This window comes from Schistocerca serialis, chromosome 7, assembly GCF_023864345.2.
Source record: "Schistocerca serialis cubense isolate TAMUIC-IGC-003099 chromosome 7, iqSchSeri2.2, whole genome shotgun sequence".
Taxonomy (NCBI): Eukaryota; Metazoa; Arthropoda; class Insecta; order Orthoptera; family Acrididae; genus Schistocerca; species Schistocerca serialis.
Genome location: NC_064644.1, coordinates 249,738,970 through 249,753,916, shown reverse-complemented (window position 1 = coordinate 249,753,916; position 14,947 = coordinate 249,738,970). Strand labels below are relative to the sequence as shown.

General features: G+C 39.0%; 1 protein-coding gene across 1 annotated transcript in view; it reads left to right on the top strand.

Moving 5' to 3' along the window:
- Positions 1-13,921, top strand: part of LOC126413000 (cholinesterase 1-like) — a 67,516-nt gene extending 53,595 nt beyond the window's left edge. Inside the window, exons 8-9 of the mRNA XM_050082893.1 lie at positions 905-1,037; positions 13,774-13,921. Coding sequence (XP_049938850.1) covers positions 905-1,037; positions 13,774-13,921 — 281 coding nt within the window. The remainder of the gene's footprint in view (positions 1-904; positions 1,038-13,773) is intronic.
- The last annotated feature ends 1,026 nt before the right edge of the window (positions 13,922-14,947 follow it).

Genomic DNA, 14,947 nt, shown 5'->3' with positions numbered 1-14,947 from the left:
AGTAGTACCAAGAAGAAGCGACTAGAAGCTATTTAAATGTCGTGTTACAGAAAATACTGAAGGGCAGATCGTGCAACTGATGAGGAGGTAATGAATCTAATCGGAAGAAAAGAGATTTGTCGCATAACGCGGCAAACAGACCGGTTGATACGATACATCCTTTGGCATCAAGCGATAATTAATTTGGTATTGGTGGGAAGTGTGGTGTAACGGGTAAAAATTATACAAGTTTCACAAAGGCTGACTACAGTAAGTAGGTTCTAATTCATGTATATCAGAGAAAACACCATGTCAAGGAAAGATCCTTTTTTGTTTAGTAACTCAATCGTATTTTACCTTTTATCAGCAAGGGGAATAAAATCAACTTTTAAAATTCCGAATACTACACTTGCTCAGTCTGCCTGAATACGTCTGCTCACGTCTTCTACGCAAAAGGCTGTTGGTTTAATATTTATTGCACTGATTGATCTTTATCATTACAATATTGTCATTTTATCTTTTGATAATGTGATTAACTTTCAGATAATCCGTAAGGCATATGTCGTTTAAATCTTTTTCAATGATAACCAACCTATTTATGTAAGAATATCGTAACCGAAACCTTACTAGAACAAGAGACCTGCTTGTATATATTCATAAGAACAAAACCTCAGGTTTTCCCATGGCTCGTCTGTAGAGAATATGAGAATTACGTATGGGTGTTTCTGGCGTATTCAGCTAGAGATTACGTTCATTGAAGGCAGACTTTTCCGTGCCTGTTTTTATGATACATACTGCTTTGCATCGCTAAGATATAGTTCTTTCTCATAATTAGTTTACAGTTACTGAGTTAATACATATTGAAGTGAGCACATGTACATCCTCATTCGTTTGTACGTGCACTGCATGGGTACTATTTTTACAGGCACTCCTCATGCGGGGGAAATAGGGTTCCTGTTCCTCGTCGAACACATTCCGGTGGCGTGGGATCCCACAACTGTCGAAGGGGCTCTGAGGCAAAGGCTGGTTGACAGCTGGAGCAATTTCGTGAAGCATGGGTAAGTACGCTGGAAACAAAATCATATTTCTAGTAAATCACCGTGGCTTTCCGTTACTATTGTCCTCTTTTTCGTTCGTTATCCACAAGGTGCATCGAAGCACCGTATGGTGTTGCGTAAGTCAATGCGTAACCGAGTTCCAACTATAAACTGAAACAATCATTTCATCATGAAAAACGTTCAAGACAGCTCGCTTCAACGTCTTGTAGATTTGTTCATTGCTCTGAAACCACTGAAGAAATGACGTCATTCCATCGTTCCGGTAATATTACCACCCATTCACGTTTAGCCTCTGACAAAACTCTACCATCTTGTGAGCAAGACATATGAAACAGGCGAAATACCCTCAGACTTCAAGAAGAATATAATAATTCCAATCCCAAAGAAAGCAGGTGTTGACAGATGTGAAAATTACCGAACTATCAGCTTAATAAGTCACAGCTGCAAAATACTAGCACGAATTCTTTACAGACGAATGGAAGAACTAGTAGAAGCCAACCTCGGGGAAGATCAGTTTGGATTCCGTAGAAACACTGGAACACGTGAGGCAATACTGACCTTACGACTTATCTTAGAAGAAAGATTAAGGAAAGGTAAACCTACGTTTCTAGCATTTGTAGACTTAGAGAAAGCTTTTGACAATGTTGACTGGAATACTCTCTTTCAAATTCTAAAGGTGGCAGGGGTAAAATACAGGGAGCGAAAGGCTATTTACAATTTGTACAGAAACCAGATGGCAGTTATAAGAGTCGAGGGACATGAAAGGGAAGCAGTGGTTGGGAAGGGAGTAAGACAGGGTTGTAGCCTCTCCCCGATGTTGTTCAATCTGTATATTGAGCAAGCAGTAAAGGAAACAAAAGAAAAATTCGGAGTAGGTATTAAAATTCATGGAGAAGAAATAAAAACTTTGAGGTTCGCCGATGACATTGTAATTCTGTCAGAGACAGCAAAGGACTTGGAAGAGCAGTTGAATGGAATGGACAGTGTCTTGAAAGGAGGATATAAGATGAACATCAACAAAAGCAAAACAAGGATAATGGAATGTAGTCTAATTAAGTCGGGTGATGCTGAGGGAATTAGATTAGGAAATGAGGCACTTAAAGTAGTGAAGGAGTTTTGCTATTTGGGGAGCAAAATAACTGATGATGGTCGAAGTAGAGAGGATATAAAATGTAGACTGGCAATGGCAAGGAAAGCGTTTCTGAAGAAGAGAAATTTGTTAACATCCAGTATTGATTTAACTGTCAGGAAGTCATTTCTGAAAGTATTCGTATGGAGTGTAGCCATGTATGGAAGTGAAACATGGACGATAAATAGTTTGGACAAGAAGAGAATAGAAGCTTTCGAAATGTGGTGCTACAGAAGAATGCTGAAGATTAGATGGGTAGATCACATAACTAATGAGGAAGTATTGAATAGGATTGGGGAGAAGAGAAGTTTGTGGCACAACTTGACCAGAAGAAGGGATCGGTTAGTGGGACATGTTCTGAGGCGTCAAGGTATCACCAATTTAGTATTGGAGGGCAGCGTGGAGGGTAAAAATCGTAGAGGGAGACCAAGAGATGAATACACCAAGCAGATTCAGAAGGATGTAGGTTGCAGTAGGTACTGGGAGATGAAAAAGCTTGCACAGGATAGAGTAGCATGGAGAGCTGCATCAAACCAGTCTCAGGACTGAAGACCACAACAGCAACAACATTCACGTTTCTATTTATCGCTCTGTTTATGACTTTCAGCTGTAGGAACTCATCTTCAATCTCAGAATACAGAGCCCAGTAACAATTAACATACGTAATACAAAGCAGCCAATATAAAACTGTCAGAGGTAAGAGCAACGATTAGACCTGGGCATTTACCTCACGTACTTTGCTAGCTGTGCAGTGAAAACAACAGAAGCTGTTATTGTGACCACAATGATAAGTTCCTGTAATGATACTAATGATTTTACACTGCTCTCTGCTTTTATGGGCGCATAACCAGATAGCGTGATTACATGTGTTTTGAGATACAGTTCATTCAACAGCTACTTGGACCTCGCGTTACAGCTGTAGTGACTGACATGTTTTGCAGGCGCTGTTGTTGGTAAGAGCTTTCTCGGACGCTAGAGAAATATTTCAGAAAATACATCAATGTCAATGGAAGGTATTAAGCAATGCACAATTTGACCGAGTTCTGCCGAACTCTCTCCTTTGGCTTACCAACATAACTGAGTTTCTCTGTTTGAGGAAGTGTTTTAATTTTTTATCCACTTTCTCTAACCTTCATTTGGATTTTAAAAATTTCAAGATGACCACATACTTACAGTCACAGTAATACTTTAAAGTAAGGGAATCAAATCAGGAGCTATAATAATTTTAAGGGTACAGTCTGCTACACTAAAGCAGCAAAATACGTTATTTGTTAGACAAGAAAGTTTGATGGATTCTGCCGCCAATAATTTATTCAAAATAAACTTGAATCTTGGATTAGAACCCCATTTGAGACCTATATCGTTAAACAAAAGCGTCAGCTTCATTAATGTGGCGTGAACCTACTCGGATAGCCGATGTCTATACACCAGGGTGCCCGTCCACAGCTCTTGGTCTAGGGGTACCGTTGCTGCCTCTGGATCACGGAGACCCCGGTTCGATTCCCGGCCGGGTTGGGGATTTTCCCTGCCCGGGGACGGATTGTTTGTGTTGCCCTCATCATTTCATCGTCATCATCATAATTTGTGAGAGAGACTACATAGGATTGTGAAAAGAAAATGGACTGTGTAAAAATTGGGACCTCATATGGGCGCTGATGACCTCGCAGTTGGGCTCCCTACAAACCAAATATCATCGTCATCATCACCATGGTGCCCTTCTTTTACCCGATTTTCCTCGCCAAACATCCGGTTGACGGTATCTACTACCAGCTCCATATAAGCTGTACTTTAAACAGAATTGCAGACATTATCACCCACCTATCACTCTAACCTGTAGGTCTAGGTCTTCTCAGGACCCAACTAAGTGGCTGATTTGCTGCCTCCAAGGTAAACCCCGATACTACAAATACGTTCTAAACACACGGAGAGCAGCTCTCTCTAATATTTCCAGGACTTGTCCTCAGGATCTGACAACATATGGGAGGCATATGCCAAGAGCTGTCTTTCTGACTGATATTTTCGAAGCCATACAGTGGTCACATGCTACAGAAATACATTCGTTTGCACCTATACAACAGCCTGATTAACGAATATACCACCAGAATAGTGATGCAAAGAACTATTGCTTGAATCAACATCGTAAATGGTGACTCTGGTGACACATCATAAACTATTTAAACAATAGGATCATTTCGAACAATAACCAGCCTGAAATACTTGCAGCTGTCAGGAGGAACCTAACAGCATCTGCTGCTGCATCCCGACACGTGGAACTCTGCAGTGTCAAGGCGTTAAGTTTCCCTGACATTACCACAAGCACACGTGATGGTTTGCTGACAGCAGTCCAGTCCGTTCTACCAACACCCTCCATACCAGACGTCACGACCCATGCATGGCCAGGCGGGCCAGATTCTGCTTGTGAAAATTCGCTATGAGGGCTTGAATAATACTGAGATTGCACAATGGAAGACACAAGCCCAGTGAGTGGCGAGCAAGGTTACCTCATGTTGCAATGTCTCTGCTCCTTGCATAACTAGAAGCGATGCCTTCTGATAAGACAAACGCTCTGAGAAAGTAGATTAGATTAGATTAGATTAGATTAATACTAGTTCAGTGGATCATGAATACGATATTTCGTAATGATGTGGAACGAGTCGAATTTTCTAATACATGACATAATTAGGTTAATTTAACAACATACTTAAGTTAATATAACTACTTTATTTTTTTGTGTTTTTTGTTTTTCTTTTTTATTTTTATTTTTTTTTATTTTTTAAATATTTTTTTTCTTAATTTATATCTAAAAATTCCTCTATGGAGTAGAAGGAGTTGTCATTCAGAAATTCTTTTAATTTCTTCTTAAATACTTGTTGGTTATCTGTCAGACTTTTGATACTATTTGGTAAGTGACCGAAGACCTTAGTGCCAGTATAATTCACCCCTTTCTGTGCCAAAGTTAGATTTAATCTTGAATAGTGAAGATCATCCTTTCTCCTAGTATTGTAGTTATGCACACTGCTATTACTTTTGAATTGGGTTTGGTTGTTAATAACAAATTTCATAAGAGAGTATATATACTGAGAAGCTACTGTGAATATCCCTAGATCCTTAAATAAATGTCTGCCGGATGATCTTGGGTGGACTCCAGCTATTATTCTGATTACATGCTTTTGTGCAATAAATACTTTATCCCTCAGTGATGAATTCCCCTAAAATATGATGCCATATGAAAGCAATGAGTGAAAATAGGCGTAGTAAGCTAATTTACTAAGATGTTTATCACCAAAATTTGCAGTGACCCTTATTGCATAAGTAGCTGAACTCGAATGTTTCAGCAGATCATCAATGTGTTTCTTCCAATTTAATCTCTCATCAATGGACACACCTAAAAATTTGGAATATTCTACCTTAGCTATATGCTTCTGATTAAGGTCTATATTTATTAATGGCGTCATATGGAACTGTATGTACTGTGTCTTATCAAAATTCAGTGAGAGTCCGTTTACAAGGAACCACTTAGTAATTTTCTGAAAGACAGTATTGACAATTTCATCAGTTAATTCTTGTTTGTCAGGTGTGATTACTATACTTCTATCATCAGCAAAGAGAACTAACTTTGCCTCTTCATGAATATAGAATGGCAAGTCATTAATATATAATAAGAACAACAAAGGACCCAAGACTGACCCTTGTGCAACCCCATGCTTGATAGTTCCCCAGTTTGAGGAATGTGCTGATCTTTGCATGTTACGAGAACTACTTATTTCCACTTTCTGCACTCTTCCAGTTAGGTATGAATTAAACCATTTGTGCACTGTTCCACTCATGCCACAATACTTGAGCTTGTCTAGCAGAATTTCATGATTTACACAATCAAAAGCATTTGAGAGATCACAAAAAATCCCAATGGGTGGTGTTCGGTTATTCAGATCATTCAAAATTTGACTGGTGAATGCATATATGGCATTTTCTGTTGAAAAACCTTTCTGGAAACCAAACTGACATTTTGTTAGTACTTCATTTTTACAGATATGTGAAGCTACTCTTGAATACATTACTTTCTCAAAAATTTTGGATAAAGCTGTTAGAAGGGAGATTGGATGGTAATTGTTGACATCAGATCTATCCCCCTTTTTATGCAAAGGTATAACAATAGCATATATCAGTCTATCAGGGAAAATGCCCTGTTCCAGAGAGCTATTACACAGGTGGCTGAGAACCTTACTTATCTGTTGAGAACAAGCTTTTAGTATTTTGCTGGAAATACCATCAATTCCATGTGAGTTTTTGCTTTTAAGCAAGTTTATTATTTTCCTAATTTCAGAGGGAGAAGTGGGTGAGATTTCAATTGTATCAAATTGCATAGGTATGGCCTCTTCCATTAACAGCCTAGCATCTTCTAATGAACACCTGGATCCTACTATATCCACAACATTTAGAAAATGATTATTAAAAATATTTTCAACTTCTGACTTTTTGTTCGTGAAGTTTTCATTCAATTTGATGGTAATACTGTCTTCCTCTGCTCTTGGTTGACCTGTTTCTCTTTTAATAGTATTCCAAATTGTTTTAATTTTATTATCAGAAATGCTGATTTCAGACATGATACACATACTCCTGGATTTTTCTTAATATAACACAGTAGTTTTTATAATTTTTGATAGTTTCTGGGTCACTACTCTTTCTTGCTGTCAGATACATTTCCCTTTTCCGGTTACAAGATATTTTTATACCCTTAGTAAGCCATGGTTTGTTACAAGGTTTCTTACGAGTATATTTAACTATTTTCTTGGGGAAGCAGTTTTCAAATGCATTTACAAAAATGTCATGAAATAAATTATATTTTAAATTGGCATTAGGTTCACGGTACACCTCATCCCAGTCTAACTGCTGTAGGCTTTCCCTGAAATTTGCAATTGTTAAATCATTGACTGAACCTACTACTTTGGAGGACTGTTTAGTATTGCTGAATGGAGCTATGTCATATATTGTAACTAGCTGTGCACCATGATCAGAAAGACCATTCTCAACAGGCTGAGCATTTATCTGGTTAAACTTATCTTGGACTATAAAGAAGTTATCTATCAGTGAGCTGCTATCCTTTACCACCCAAGTAGGAAAATCAATAACGGGTGTCAAATTGAAAGAACCGAGTAATACTTCAAGGTCCTTTTTCCTATTACCCTCTTTCAGAGAATCTACATTGAAGTCCCCACAAATAATAATTTGCTTCCCCCTGTCTGACAGATAGCACAACAAGGAGTCCAAATTTTTCAAAAATAGATGAAAATTTCCTGATGGGGACCTATATACAGTTACAATTATAAATGTTCCTTTATTTAATTTAAGCTCACAGGCACATGCTTCTATATGTTTCTCTACACAAAACTTTTTTGTTTCTATACTTTTTGCACAATGATAACTTTTGACATATATGGCAACTCCTCCTTTCTCCATATTTTCTCTCATTACGTGTGCAGAGAGCTTATATCCACTTACATTTACCTTATCCATATCAGTAACAATGTGATGCTCAGACAGGCATAGTATATCTATTTCATTCTCAGCTTCTAAATCTTCTAAACAAACCAGAAGCTCATCTACTTTATTCTTTAAACTCCCAATATTTTGGTGAAATATACTTACATTATTTTTAATTATACTTTTATGAGAACCTTTCCTTATTCTAACATTTGCAGTACTCTCCTGTCTGAGTTTCTCATTGTGCTTAGGCCTAGTTCCTATACCAGTAGTCACATGGTGTTCAGAGAGGCAGATTATGTCAACTGGGTTGGGTGACTTTAATTCATCAATGCAATTACCTAGGACTGAGGTACAACTTGGTGGAGATAAAATTTCTGGTGATTGGTGAAAATTTATAATTGATAGCTGTGATTGGTGATCAAATGTGCTAGAATTGTGCTGTTTAATTTCTTTCCTAAACTGAAGATTTGTTTCAATCCTGACCTCTCGTAGAACTTGACATCTTTCTGTCTTACCTATCCTAAAAAAGGTGCTGCTCCAACACCTGTAACCACTGGTATTTTACCATTCATGGCAGTGCCTCCCCCCCTTAAATTTCCTGCTATTACCCCAGCCAGTTTCCCCTTCCCTTTCCTGTTGAGATGTAGGCCGTGCCTGGTATAGTCCCACCTACTGAGATAATCAACAGGAACCACACCAATATGAGCCCCCGCACCCGACCCAAGCAGCTGTTCCAACTCCAAATTAACTCTCCCAACAGAAGAGTTCAAATGAGGCCGGTCATGGCGTCTCAGGACAGATACAAATTCAACATTGGTGTGTCTCGATGCCGACGCAATCTTTACCAGGTCACACTCTATACTGTACCCAGGGTCTCTGTCGATGCTGTTCCCTGGCTTCCCACAATAACCACGATGTCTTCCCTGGCAAATCCTTTACAAAGTGAACCTAAATCCTCTGTCACCTGATCCAGACTAGCACTTGGTTTGAAAAAATTGGTGACCTGGTATTCTGGTCCTAATTCCTCCTGCAGAAGTTGGCCTACACCTCTGGCATGAGAACTGCCTAACAACAAAACTTTCTTCCTTTTCGATGACTTTCCTACATTCTTTTTCAATTTCCTATTGAAAGTTTGTTGTGTTCTGTCTACACCTACCTCTGCTTGAGGCTCATCAGTTTCTAACTGAAGCAACAGGTCAAACTTATTTTTGACATTCACCACAAAACTGTCAGACTTAGTTCTAGACCTGTTCCTTCTGCTACCTGTTGCCACTTCCCACCTCTCTTTGCCCTTCTCCCTCCTTAACCTGTCCAGATCTTCCCTAGCCTGATCTAGCTCAGCTTGAAGGGCAGCAATTTTCCCCTCCTGTTCCACTATCTTCCTATCTCTGCTGCAAATCCTACATAACCACTGATGAGCCTGATCCACTTTCCCAACACCCATGCCACTGCAGTCCTCCCAGTGAAAAAAACTACTACATCCATCACACCAAACCCCGGAACTAACAATTCTACGGCAAGTCAGGCACTTCTCACTCATGGAAAAAATAATACTTTAGCTAGAATAAGTCAATTAAATTACCGAAAATCAAAAAAGACGTTACAAGAATTAAGCCTATTCACAAATGTATATAAGCAAGTTTCTGATTTAAAATTCCGCTGTTTTTCTGAGATCTGTATTAAAACAATGAAGGTATACGCTATTTATTATATATTTCACTCGATGGAATGAAAAAAAGGACAATTAAACGAGATACTTTAACTTTGATTCTCCAAAAACGTTACGAGAATTAGGCCTATAAACAAATGTATATAGGCAAGTTTCTGATATAAAGTTACGCTGTTTTTCTGAAATCTGTATTACAACAATGAAGTTATACGCTATTTACGGTAGTTTACTTATTTGTTACCGAGAAACTAGTTAAATTACCGTGAAACAAGAAACAAACACGTTTACAAAATTTAAGCCTAAGCGCGACTTCGCGAAGTTACGATCTTTCCGTGTTTTCTGAAAAAATACGCAAAGAAAAGTCAAACCTTTAATGGCAAGACTAAACGATACACTAATGCACGTATTTAATTTGTTGTCGGCCGTAAACTAAATTATATTCCTGTCTAAATCACTTAACTTTCTGGAAATGGTTTCTGGCGTCACTTACTCGGCGGCGTGATTGAGAAGTACTTTCTCAGTTCGGTTTCACAAACAGTACTCTACTGCATTTGTCTCTTACTTATCTTGCTCTACCACGAATGTCTCGCCCAGCCCAAAGTCCCAAGCGACTGAAGGAAATCTCAGGTGACTCCTGTGTGTAAGAAGGGCAAAGAACGATCCCGCAAAATTATAGATCAATATTCCTAACACTGGTTTTCTGCAGAACCCTTGAACATATTCTCAGTTCGAATATAATAAATTTCCTTGAGGGGGAAGAGCTGCTGTCCAGTAATGGAACCCAGTACGCAGTCCTCGAAAGCGACTGTTCATCGGAGACAAGGTATCGTCAGGAGTGCAATAGGGAAGTGTGACACCGCTGCTGTCATTTTCTATATACATACATAAATGATCTGACAGACACAGTAAGCAGTCTGCAACTGTTTCCTGACTATTCTGTGGTGTTCGGAAAGGTGCCAGCATTGAGTGACTGTAGGAGGATACAAGATGCCTTGGCAAACTTTCTGGTAGATGTGATGAATGACAGCTAACACTAAATGTGAAAAATGTAAGGTAACCCAGATGAGTAGTAAAAATAAACCCAGAATGTTCAAATGCAGTATTAGTAGGGTCCTGCTTGACACAGTTACATTGACTAAAATGCTACGAGTTACATTGCAGAGCGGTATGAAATGGAACCAGAATGTAAGGCTTGTAGTAGGGAAGCATATGATCGACTTCTGTTTACTGGGAGAATTTGAGGAAAAAGTGTGGCTCATCTGTGAAGGAAATCGCACATAGTATGCCATATTCACAATTGTGAGATTATGTACTGTATGTGTAGTATACGACTTCGTACAAAATGGCGAGGAGAGGTGTGCTGCAGTGCTGTGTGACAACTATCATTGTAGGAAAGCTGGAAATGAGCAGAAATAATTAGTTAAAGAAGTTAACAGAATAATCAGAAGATTTACTTAACTTGTATTTCTCCAAATTATGAAGACTCATTACACGTAATAAACAAGAAACCGAGTCCACAACGATGAGACAGGAATGAAAGTGTCGTAACGAAGTGGCTCCGAGCACTACTGGGCTGAATCGCTGCCGTCGGCCATCCTATATCGGGGCGGCAGAGGTCGCTCGTCATCCAAAGCCGCTTGTCTCAACTGGCGTGCTCCACTTGGTCTCCCGGATCCCGCACGACCGCTATCGGCGTTGCACAAAACTTCCAGTTCCGTTTGCCAACTTAATGACACCCATGGTTTGAGATCGATACATGGTTCCACAGTATCTGTAATAAATCCCAAGCTCTGCTTACACTGAAACCTCCGTTGCGGTTTATGTTTTCCAGCATCCTTATTTTGAAACACTTCGTAGTTACACTCTCCCCAAAACTGGATATTCTCACCAAAATAAGGAACATATATCATTTCATCATCGTATTTTGGGTTGGAGGTTCCACATTAACCAACAAGCGATTTGAGAAAATCCCTTCATCTCGTCTGCCAGAGGTATAAAACACTGAGGAAATGTGTATCTCTCAGAATAAATGCACAATCACAATGAAACGAATGAGAAGCTGTCGACTTTTAATACGGTCTGCACACAAACAATAGCTTAGTGAAAAGTGAGCAGACACATGAGCATGTGGTTTTTCTGGTCACCTCACACATTTGATTGTACAGTAAATAAACCGCGGCGAACTTTACTTTAGCCTAGGAGGCAGAGACGACCTAAGCTGGATTCTGTCCCACTTGCAGGCAGCGCCACTGGGACAGAGCATTTATCAATTAACGTGTATGGATGTCTCATGCAAGTAAGCAAGGAACGTTGCTTTCTAGAGTACAGTGGAGGGATGGCCTGATATTCTACAGCCAACTCAGTCAGACATTCTTAATAAACATTTATAGAAGAATTATGAGGACCGAGAGAATGCCTAACTTGATACTGTGATTGTGCCATTACAAAAAAAATGTCAACTTGGTAGTTGACGAAAAAACTGATGTTATCATTTTTTCTGAGAGATTTAAAACTTAACGACGAGCACTTACTTTTTCCCGGTCTTCAGAGTGCACTTTCACTCAAGCTCGCGTTGGAGTTGAGATTGGGTTCGGACAAAGTCTTCTTGCGGCACGTCATAAAGATTTTGTTTTCACAGCTCTGCGGACAATGTGTGTAGTAGCAGAGACGAAAGTGAGTATTACCGTCTTATATTTTCAAAATAAAACGAGTCACTGAGTTTAGCAAGATCGCTACTCCACTTACATTTTCGAAATGATGCTCCACAACTTCTAATTTTATTAGTCTTTGTGAGCCACTGTACAATAGAATGTTATATGCTGATGTCACGAGTTCCATTTTACGCTTCCCCATGCGTTGGTTAGCAGTCAAACTGTAGAGGGACAACTGTGCGGACGAAACCCAGTATCATTTTTCATTAAGTTTCTGGGGTACGATGCGGCCCGTCACGAATCCTCCCTTGTGGCAACTTCTTCATCGAAGAGTAGCACTTTCACCCTCCTTCTTCAATTATTTGTAGGATATATTCCGACCTCTGTCTTCCTGTTTTGTTTTTACCCCCTACAGCTCCCGCTAGCGCCACAGATGTCATTCCCACATCTCATCAATCGTCTTGCCCCGTCTTATTGTCATTGTTTTCCACGTATTCATCTTCTAGATGATTCTACGGAGAATGTCTTCATCTCTTATCAGTCCACTTAAACATCCTGCTGTAGCACAACTCAATCGATTTGATTCTCTTCTTTTCTGATTTTCCAACAATCCGCGATTCACTTCCATTGTATGCTGTCTCCAAACGTACATTCTCAGATTTTTCTTCTTAAAATAAGGCCGACATATGGCACTAGTTGACTGCTTTTAGCCAAGCACGCGCTCTTTTCTTGTGCTGGTGTGGTTTTTATGTAAGTCGTCCTTTCTTATTACGTCATGTCTCACTTTTCTTCCAAGGAATCACAATTTCTTAACTTCGTTTACTTCTTTGTACCCGCTGTTGAAGTTAAGTTTATCTCGAATCTCATTCTTTCTAATTCTCACTTCTTTCCTCTTTCTGCGATTTCTTGTCAATTCGTAGTTTATGCACTTTGAATTGTTCATTCCTTTCAACAGTTCCAAAGTTCTTCCTCATTTTCGCTGAGGATAGTAGTGTCATCCGCGAATCTTATCATTGAAATGCTTTCTTCTTGTATTTTATTCCTAATCCTTAAACTTTTTTAAAAATTTTCGTCATTGATTTTTCGATGTATAAATTCAGCAGTGGAGGCGTAAGACTGCATTCCTGTATCATACCCTTTTTAATCCGAGCACTTCTTGGTCTTCCATTCTTATTTTTATTATTTCGTTCTTCTTCACTTTGTATTTTACCCCTCTTTCCCTATAGCTTACATGTATTTTCCTGAGAATTTCGAACATCTTGCACCATATTACCCTGTCGAACGCTTGTTCTACGCCAACAGATCCTATGAACATGTTTTTATTTTTCTTAACTCTTTCGTTATCAAGGGTAACGACTAGATTAGTTGAAATCTGAACACATATTGTCAGTGTTCAGTTACCCTCTTTTTTGTGAAAAACATATTTACTATTTTGACTGTTTCGATCCTATCACCTGAGTCAGTAGTAAAAGCTCTAAGTTGCGTTTAGAACAGTCAGGTGCAAATTCCCATTCCACTGTTATGATTCACGTCTTCTCTAACGCTTAAGGAGAAAGCTGGTATGGAACCTTTTATGAGACTACGGCCTATTCCTTAATTCTTGTCCAGACAAGGTAGTGGTCATTTTCTAACGATCCTCCCTGCAGCCTCTCTTAATTCGTGGAGGTAATAACGTCTAATAAGATTAAATGAGTAGAAATTTTTTCTCGCTACATATTGGACTTAACCGTCTTCCCAAACTTCCATAAACTAAACCATACTACAACCATAAATATTTTCGTAAATCTCAATGTCATGTTACAGGAATCCCAATTCTGGCAACGACAGTGTGTTGTGGGAGCCATTCACCATGTCGTCGCCAAACTTCTTACACATTACGACGGAGTACAGTTTGGAGCAGAACAAGGACAAGGAGCGGATGGACTTCTGGCATGAGAACATCCCCATGTGAAACTGCTGAGCCTCTCTCTAACAACTCATCTCGATATATCAGCAAACAGTTGCTTTCAATAAAATATTAAAAACCCTGACACTATAGATAATTGCTTCATAAGAAAATATGCAGTTACGTCCGCTGATTAAACTAAATAAACCGATATAACTATGTAATAATATTCCTGCATTTCCTTTAGAAACCATTATTATTATTGTTTTCGTGTCAAGAAGAGTACAATACAGTTATTTACAAATTAAAAATAATACAATAGTATATGCATTAGACTTATATATATAAACCTGTATACTGGAGGTTTGAGACATTATACCAACATTGATCCGTAGTTGATTCTGTTACGATACATAAGAGAATATCCATTCAGATATAGTACAATGAAATACAATCTCGATATCTAAACACACAGCGGAAAATGTTACGTGAGTGTAATAGCGATAAAGATATTAATAATCCATAATTTCTGTCCCATAATACAGTGCATATTCGCTCTGAGGAATCACCTCTGTTCCACTGTGTGTAATGCGTCGATGGATAATTTCTTCTTTTGTATGTATATCTTTCAGTTCCTTCTCAAAGGGTCAGGATGAGCCACTTTAGAACTCTAGGTTGTTTCCAGCCAAACCGCAGAGATGTGGAATCCGAGCAGATGAGTTTCCAGTAATGGAGAGGAAATAGCTGCTTCAGCAAGTAATAGTTCCAAATAACGTTAGTCGGAACCACTGGACAGACCTAAATTTATTTTCTGTAAAGACACTTTCACTGACAAAAATATTAAATGCGTAATGTGTGGGTGTTATGGAGAGCTCCTGAGGATGTTCCGTCACTATAGTGCAGTAATTTGCAGCTGTACATGAATCATGGTATGTTTACGTTAGCTTCTGAACGGATTCCGAGAAGTTCTCACATACGCTCTGTAAGATTCATATCCGGGAAGCGTGTCATCACTTCATTCACACGGCACCCTCTATTCTGTCACTCATCATTCACCAGGTAAGGTCTACGGGAACAACCATTGTGGTCGTA